The 9,483-nt window shown below is 38.5% G+C and overlaps 1 protein-coding gene across 1 annotated transcript; it reads left to right on the forward strand.

Annotated features, from left to right (window-relative positions):
* Nucleotides 1-5,284: 5,284 nt before the first annotated feature.
* On the forward strand, nt 5,285-9,260 carry LOC112741911 (putative F-box protein PP2-B12). Its single transcript, XM_025791098.3, has 3 exons — nt 5,285-5,629; nt 6,093-6,211; nt 8,303-9,260. Exons 1-3 carry the CDS (start codon nt 5,369-5,371, stop codon nt 8,703-8,705), a joined length of 783 nt encoding a protein of 260 aa, XP_025646883.1. The 5' UTR covers nt 5,285-5,368; the 3' UTR covers nt 8,706-9,260.
* Nucleotides 9,261-9,483: the final 223 nt, after the last annotated feature.

Genomic DNA, 9,483 nt, shown 5'->3' on the forward strand with positions numbered 1-9,483 from the left:
GCGTCCATAAAGCTAAGATACTGGTATCCTGCCGCCACATCAACAAGCGCGTCAATGTTGGGAAGGAGGTAGCAGTCCTTGGGGCATGCTTTGTTAAGATCGGAGTAATCTACACACATTCTCCATCTCCCATTGTGCTTTTTCACCAGGACTACATTCGACAACCAGGTCGAGTAGTCTAGTTCTCGGATAAAACCTGCTTCTAGGAGGCTGGCCGTTTGCCTGGCCACCTCCTCTGCTCTTTTCTATGACATCTTCCTTCTCCTCTGGGCCACTGGTCGGGCTTCAGGCTTGACGACCAGGCGGTGTGATATGAGATGAGGGTCTATACCTGGCATGTCGGTTGGGATCCAGGCGAATAGATCACCGTGGTCCCTGATCATTTCTATCAAGGGCTCTTTCAATTTATGGGGGAGGTTTCTATTTATGAATGTGAACTTTTCCTCCGTGTCCCCGACCCTAAACTTCTCCAGGTCCCCCTTTGGCTCGGGTCTGGGCTTGTCGTCGACCCTAGCGTCCAGGTCGGCGAGGAACACTCCTGATGCTTCTTTGGATTTTTTTTTCTCAAGGAGAGGCTGGCATTGTCGCAAGCAACTGCCGTTTCTAATTCTCCTTTAATGGATCCCACAGATCCGTCATCCGTGACAAACTTCATCACTAGCAGCTTTGTACTGATTACTCCCCCAACATCGTTGATGGTCTTCCTTCCTAGGATGATGTTGTAGGTCATGGTGTCCCTCAGAACTACGAACTCAGCCATTATCGATCTCCTTCCCTGTCCTTGCCCCACGGAGATTGGTAAGAAGATTATCCTGTCTGGCTTAATGAAGTGATCACATAGCCCTACGACACCGTGTTGGTGAGTCGTTAGGTCAGCATCCCGCAGGCCTAATGCATCGAACACGTTGCAGAACATAATATTCGAGTCTGCCCCTGTGTCTATAAGGATTCGTTTGACAAGACCGGTTTTGACCCTGGCCGTGATGACCATGGGGGGACTTTCTAGGATCTTGTCGAACCATTGGTCTTCCGGACCGAAAGAAATGGGTGGGGATCTTTTGGGGGTTCGCGAAGATGAGGAGGAGATTGCTAGTACTTTGGCGTCTTTTTTGTGCGCCGATCTCGACCTTGGGGCCGTGTTTCTCGCGGTTACTACATTCACTACGGTAAGGCCGTGGTCGTCGTCCCTTGGCTCCTACCATTGCTTCACCGTTCGGGTCTTGTCTTCCCCATCGTAGTCGCGATTTCGTCTTCTCGACTCTCTGATGAGGTGGGAGAATTCGGCTAGTTTTCCGTCCCTGATTGCTTGTTCCAGTGCGTCCTTTAGGTCGAAGCAGTCTTGCATTTTGTGTCCATAGCCCTTATGGTAATCACAGTAGAGGCTCTTGTTCCCCCCAGTTCGGTCCTTCAGAGGTCGGGGCTTTGACAAGATTCCCTTTTCCGCTATTTGTTGATAAACTTCTATGATGGGGAGGGCGAGAGGAGTGTAGTTGGTGAATTTTCCAACACGAGGAAACGGTCTGGGTGCCTTGCTCGGTCCGCCGTCTCTGGCGTGCTCCTTCTGTCTTTCTCCGTTGCCGTGCTGCGTAGGTTGAGTGTAGGAGGGTTGCCGCTTGTTGGCGGCCACAACTCGACTGACCTCCTCGTCATTAATGTATTCGCGGGCTACCGTTTGGATTTCTTGCATCGTCCAGACTGGCTTTGTGGTGAGGTGCTTTCTGAAGTCCTCGTTAAGGAGCCCGTTCGTCAGGCAGAGACTGACCACTGAATCAGTTAACCCCTCGATCTCCATTCATTCGTCGTTGAAGCGATCTAAGTACTTCCTAGTCGTCTCGCCAGTTTTCTGAGTGACGCCGAGCAGATTGATCGGGTGTTTTGCCTTCGCGATCATGGTGGTGAATTGTGCTAAGAAGGCGCGACTGATATCTGAGAAGCCGGCCACGGAGCCCTGGGGGAGGCTATTGATCCACCGTATCACAGGGCCTGCTAAGGTGACCGGGAAGGCGCGGCACCTTACTTCATCTCCCACTCCTTCCAGGTTCATTCTGGCCTCGAAGGCCGTGAGGTGCTCCTGCAAGTCTTGAGTTCTGTCATACCTCATGTCCGTTGGTTTGTCAAAGTGCTTTGGCAATCAGACTTCTAGGATGGAACGATGGAATGGGGTGGCGCCCATGATTACGGGTCGTCGTGTTCCCCTAGGTCTCTATTCTCCACTTTCGCGGTCTCGCCTCATGGTGCCCGCCCGCTTACCTTGGGCGTATATGATTGTGTCATTTCGCTTCATAGGGTGTTCCCGTTCCTCCCGGCTACTTCCCGATTCCGATCTCGAGACGGGAGTACGTCGAGAGCGACTACTTTGGTGGGAGGTTCTTCTCCGACTCTCGGGAGATTGAGAGTAGTTGGGGTCAGAAATCTGTCGATGATGCTCTTGGTCTGCTAGTTGGCGCTCCAGGTTCTGCCCCCTATGGCGCAGTTCCTGCATTATCCTGGCGCTGTTGCTACCCGTTCTCCCGAAGGGGCATCTTTCATGGGCTCTTGGCTGCGGCTCGGTTTGTCGTGGAGGGGACCTTAACCGCTCGCGGGGAGAGGCAACGGAGGCTGCCCCCTCGAGGCCCGCCGCGTGGCCATGGTCCCATGGACCTTGCACGATCTCCATTCAAGTTGTCCCCACAGACGGCGCCAATGTTTGGTATCTCAGGTACCGGACGGTTCGGAGTGGTTCTCGGTTGATCTGGTAGGGTGCAGCCTGAGATCGGGTTGCGAAAATGAGACTGGTGGACCGACGTTCTGAGCTCTCAGTGCGAAGGGGGTGTCACCTGCAAAGACACTCCGACGCCCAAATCAGTAGAGTGTGCAGGCGAGAAAGGGGTAGAGTGGTGTATTACGTACCTTGGGGGAGGGGTAGGACCCTCTCCTTATATACTATGTCAGAAGTGGGTCCCACAAGGGTTGAACCTACTTTCCTCGAAACTTCCTTGTACAACTATGGCAGCTAGCTGTCCTGGACGTGTGTCCGGGTCGGTGAACGAGTGCCTCTCACCCGACCATTCGGATCGGGTGGTTAATGGGTCGGGTAAGCCCATGTTCCTTTTAGGTCGGGTCGTAACAGAAACTAAAATAATTATTTAAATAAAAACATATAAGTTAAATACTTATTTAAACAATATCCTATCAATAATGTAATATTACAGCAAAATCAAAATCAAAATTAAATATAATTTCAAAATTAATTTATGAAAAAAAATAAGATGTCACTAATAAAAGTAGTAGTGAGATTATATGCACACAATACATTACTATGTCTTTGAATATTTTTTTTATTTTGTGATAAAATTAATCACGCGAATAAGAGAAGAAGAAACGTACAATAAGACATAAAATTTAATTTTCTTCATATATATAAAAAACTCACTTCATTAGCGTTTAGTGATTAAGGGGTAGAGGGATATTAATAAGTGTGTAGGATTTAGAATAAGGACGTAGAATATACAGTGATTAGGGTATATTATGATTTAAGATTTAGAGTTTGGTATCTTAGGAGTTAGGGTTGAAAATTTCTGTATGTGGTGAGTATAGTTTAGGGTTTAGAGTTTGAGTTTTAAAATTAGGATTTATGATTTAAGATTATGGTTTAGAATTTAGAGTTTATGATTTAAAATTTGTAGTTTAGGATATAGAATTTAGAATTTAGGGTTTATTTTTTTTATTTAGGATTTATGGTTTTAAGGCGTAGAATTTAAAATTTAGAGTATAAAGTTTTATGGTGTATGATTTTAGTGTTTAGGATTTAAATATCTAAAAATTTATTTTAATTGAGAATTTAATTATGATAAAAAATAATGTACAATATAGGTAGAGACTAATTATGGACAAGTGTTACATTATTATTATTATTAATTTTATTATTTGAATTCAATTTTGGTCCTTTTTTGTTAATTAATTAAATAATTATTATATAATTTATAAAATACATAATATGGAGGTGAAAGGTTTGGTATTGTATAATAATATAAATTAAAAGCGCGTATAATACCTGTTAATTTATCAATAATGAAGATAAATACATTAAAATTTATTTTATGATATATTCTATATTTGTAACTATAATTTAAAATTTCTAGATTTGTGTATTGTGTGTGGAAATAAATTTTCATTAACATGCAATTATAAAATATTTTTATGATTCACTATGTTAAATTTACTAAATAATTTTGCATAAAAAATTATTTCTTAATTTTAATCATTAGCACTCTTTATAGATTTTGTAGATTGATTAAAAGAATATATGGGATTTATCATTTCTACAATCACAGTTTTTTAGAATTCTCATGAAATTGTTAATCTAACACATATTTTTATACTGGACAACTGTCAAATTTTTAAATAAGACACGTAACTTATATACATGTAGAAGGAATCTTTCTTTTACATAATAGCAAAACCCTTAACTTACATTATCATTAGGACATCTAAATAATGATTTGTTTGGATTTGATTCTATTCCAAACCATCGTAGAACTGGACGACAATCGCACTCACACCATTTCGATACCTTTGCACTTCTGCTCTGGCTTTGTGACCTGACCCAATTATCACTTGAAGGAGAGTAAATAAAACTTCATGCTGCATTACTTGTACCACCTATCTTGGTGCTTCAAATAATAGCGATGAATAATAAAGCTTCAACAAGGAAAAAAATAACAATAACAAGAAGATAAAGAGGAACACAAAAACAAGAGAAAGGAGGTTGAAGAAGAATCGAACTCAAGATAAATAATGAAAGAAATTAGGGTTTAAAGGATCATATTGGGTCTAAATATAAATTTTGCCGCGTCAATTAACTATTGCAGTGTCCATCGCAGTAGAGAAGATATTACTTTACTATTCCATTTGCTAAGTCATTGTCAGAAAGGATCAAAAGACTAAGTTAGTGTCCAAACCTAAATCTAAAAGATCACTATAAGTAACTTTAAATTTCGAATACCAAAATTAATAAGCGCTTAAATTTTAGGGATAAAGTAGTTATTTAGTTGAAAAAATAATATTAAACATATTTTGATTTTTTTTTATTATTTCTATTTTTAATAAAATTAAATGATTGGCTTCATATTTGTACACAACTAATAAGACATATTTAATCTGAAATGAATGACATATAAATTTTATTTATAGGAAATATTTTATATTAGATTAGTTAATAATTAATTACTTGTAATCCAAAATGAAAAATTTCAATAATTTATGAAAAGTATTTATTGGTACTTAAAAATGAAAAAATAATAGAGAAACTTATTTTATATAAATTTTACTACAGTACTACTACCAATATCTATCTATGGCAACTAACTAAGCGACTTGACAAAAAAAAATGGAGTTACCGGAGGGATGCATCGCGAACATTATTGCTCGCACCACGCCCAAAGACGCATGCAGGCTCTGCGCCGTTTCCAAGCTCTTCAAATCCGCCGCTGATTCTGACTATGTCTGGGGTCGTTTCCTCCCTTCCGATGTCGTTTCCCTCGTTTCCCACTCTCAATCTCACTCTTCCTTGATCACACTCTCTACTTCCAATAAATCCCTCTATCTCGCCCTCTCCGATAGCCCAATCGTCATCGACCAGGGTAAAATGGTAATTTCTTCTTCCTTTTGTCATCTTCGCTATGCTAATCAATAGAGCCAGGGAACTCCTAATCATTTTCCCCCTTTAATTCTAATATGCAATTCCATTAAGTTACCATCAATTCATCATATCAGTGTTTAATTTTACGTTCAAATATCGCAAGAATCCTTTGCTTGTTTTTAAGTTTTAACGATGCTGGTTGCCGTACAGGTGCACTCTTTTTAACTCGTATGCTTTTCAGCTTTTAAGGCTTTCCTTTTCTATCAGATCTATTTGCTTTTTCACTTGTCACAATCAAACCCTTAATTTTGATATTATTTGGACCTAAAAAGAGTGTTGCAGTTTTATATGTGACTGCTTCTTGCTTGTAAAGAAATCCCCCTCTATGTTTAGAAAAAAATACGGGGATAAAACGTTTTTAATTATAATAAAAGCTTTACTTATGTAAATATGCACAATATTTTGACTGCAGAGCTTTCAATTGGACAAAAAGAGTGGGAAAAAGTGCTACATGCTAGCTGCTAGAGCTCTGACCATTGTTTGGGGTGACACTCCGCGATACTGGCAATGGATACCCTTGGAAGAGTCCAGGTCATCCCTTGAAATTGTTTTCCTTATTTTATTTTATTTTTTTCTTTTATTTTTGAATAATGTAACATGAATGGACCTAAAGATCCTAACTTAATCCCATTGCAAGTAGAGGGGAAAAAATTGGATTAATGATCAAAATGATCTCTTAAAAATCAATCACATGCATCAATTTGGTGTTTAAAAATTAGAAGCTGATCCCTGAAAAAAACAACAGGGAATTTGTATGAAGGGTCAATTAATAATTGTATTATTTTCTAATGACCTAGAGACATAAAAATGTGTTCTGAGAGAAGAACAAGATGATGTCTTCGGACATAATTTCTTTGTATTTCTGTCTTTAAAAGTAATCGAGATAGAGGGAAGAGGGGATGTATTTACACAATCTATGTGATGTTGAATTAGAATTCTCCTCTTATATCTTTTTTCTGTGTAAAATTGTCCTTCAAATTCTCTATAATTCTTTAGTTCTCAATTTATCATACCTGTTTCAAAGACACATCTCAATATAATTCTTAGTTGTTCAAAATAAGACAAGACACGAAGAATAAGACATAAAGAATAGAGATACAAAAATTAGTGTGCTTGTATTTTATTTGGTAATAAACTAGAATAAATTATGAAAGTTTTTTTTTTCATTCAAAAAATTTGAGAAGAAAAATATAATAATAAAAATTAATTATGAAAAATTAATAAGAATAATGAAAGAAAAATTAAAAAATAAGTTGTGTCTATGTCTCCTTTCTGTTAAGATGGATACAAAATACACTAATTCAATGTCTCTAGACACAATGTCTTTATACATGTTTCATTTGTCAAACATAATTTTATGTCTCTATATCTCTGGCTTAGTGTCCCCTGCCTATAAACAAATGGAGCCATACATACTTTGCTGTGCTTTCTATGGTCATTTAGGCACTGGTTGGTTGATGTCTGTGCATGCCAAAAACAGAGACATGATAGAACGCGTTCTTTGTTTGGACTGTGAGACACAGAAACAAGAGACACGCTTACAGAGAGATATCCACAAAAAACATATATTCTGTGTCTCTCCAACTAGTTGAGACATTAATTTTTAGTTTGAGACACTGAAATTTTTACAATTTTATGCCTTTATTTTTGTAATTCCATTCATATCCGTAGCATCTTTAACTTAATTCCCCATTCTTCATCCATTCTTCATTTCCTCTCTCTTTCTAGCCTCCAAACTCTGTACATTATTGTTTCCCGACTTTGGGCTTCGACGGCATTGATCTCCATCCTCTCTCTGGTGGCGCTGTTTGTCTTCTCCTTGGTGGCGTCACAGTTAAGGAGAAGGTCCCTTTGCCTCACCCTTCGGCAGCATCAACAGCGGTAGCGGCGACTGCCATAATGATGGAGACGCTCTCCTCCTTCGTCGCGTCCTCCCCTCCCCCGCTCTCTCATTTCGTTCTTCCTGTCTCTAGTAACGGCAGCAACTACATATCTACAGCGGAAGCAACCACAGATCTCACTATAGGTCTGGTCTTTTCTCGTGGGTCCTGCCCTTCTTCCACCTCTCCTCATCTTCATCTTCTTTTCATCCTTCTTTACCTCTTTCTTTTCTTTCTTCTACTCTGTGCCTTGTTCTACCTAAGATTTAATTTGTATTTGTTTGAATTTTTTTTAAATAGAAATTTTGAATCTGTTTGTATTATTCAATTGGGATGATATTAAAAAATTATTTATAAATATTGAATTTGGAATTTAAGTTTATTTGTGGTGTTCTTTTTCGTGGATGGGGTGATAGCTCATTCTTTGTTTGGATTGATGGAGATTAGTGTTTGTTAGGCTGAATTTTTGTGTCTATGTACTCTTGTGTATTTGTGTCTATGTCTTCATAATTTGAGACAACAACCAAACACAGTCTTAGTATTTTTATATTTCATGATGAAATATGACCATAAACCATTTAAGAAGAAAAGTAGAGTACTATTTTTTAATTGATCAAACTCATTTAATGTTAACTAACATGTCACTTTCTCATTTGTCAAATCATACTACTTTACCATGAAACATGATTACTCTGCTTTGTTTGGAAATCTACCAATCTTTGCAACTTCAATATATACACAGGTTCTCAGAAGTTGCTCGACTGGAACATGTGTGGTGGCTTGAGATTCGCGGGGTGTTGAGTACCCTTGTCCTAACCCCAAATACTCACTATGCAGCTTATCTTGTGTTCAGTATGGAGGAAGACAGAATTGGATTTCAAGACTGTCCTGTGGAGTTATCAATAGGCATGCTAGGTGGTGAGGCTAGCACCAAGAATGTGATTCTTGATCCAGAATCAGACGGGGTACGGCAGCTTCCAAATCTAAGAGGTAATCCCTGGCTGGAGATCGAGTTTGGGGTGTTTTTTGTTTCGAGCACAGAAGATGAACAAGTTCAAATGAGTGTTGTGGAAACTGAGGCTGGTGTCCTAAAGAGTGGTCTCATCATTGAAGGAATTGAATTTAGGCCAAAGGAAGATAATTAATTAAGAAGCCAAGCCATCGTTGATTTGCACCAACATAACTGCAAACTCTTTCTGAAGATTTTAATGGCATTAGTTCTTTTTGTTATTCTCATTACTAATTGAGGAAGGCTAGGCGAACAATTTTAAAATTTGATCTAATTACTCTGTAAGTCCCTATAGTTTTGCTAAATTTTTAATTAGGTCACTATACTTTTTTTTCTTTTGATTGAGTCTTTGCACCAAATTTTTTTTAATTGGGTCTTTACACCTTTTTTTTTCTTTTATTTGGGTCCCTGTAATATTTTTTTAGTTGGGTCCCTATAAAATTAAGCCAATTATTGTCAAGAGGGATTTAATTGGAAAAAAATTTGGTGTAAGGACCCAATTAAAAGAAAAAAAAGGTACAAAGACCTAATTGAAAATTTTGCGAAACTATAGAGACTAACAGAGTAATTAAATGAGTTAATACTCAAAATGGCCCCTAAATTTTGGAGACAGACTAACTCCCAAAATTTCAATTGACTCAATTTGAACCTCCAAATTCGAATAAATGACTCATGTTAGTCCTTCTGTTAATCTCCATTAATGGCACGCATATCTGGAACGTTAAATGACACGTGGAGTTGACATGTGACCTTATTAAACATTGCTGACATAGGAAAAAATTTTTTAGACTTAATTTAGTCCCTTTTTTAATGAATATAAAATCTTAACAAGTGCCAAATTCCCAAATTGATACTGTTGTTTGTATGTTGGAGAAGATGAGGAGGAGTACCAGTCAAGGTTCCGAAAGCTGTAA

The sequence above is a fragment of the Arachis hypogaea genome, chromosome 2 (genome assembly GCF_003086295.3).
Source record: "Arachis hypogaea cultivar Tifrunner chromosome 2, arahy.Tifrunner.gnm2.J5K5, whole genome shotgun sequence".
Classification (NCBI taxonomy): Eukaryota; Viridiplantae; Streptophyta; class Magnoliopsida; order Fabales; family Fabaceae; genus Arachis; species Arachis hypogaea.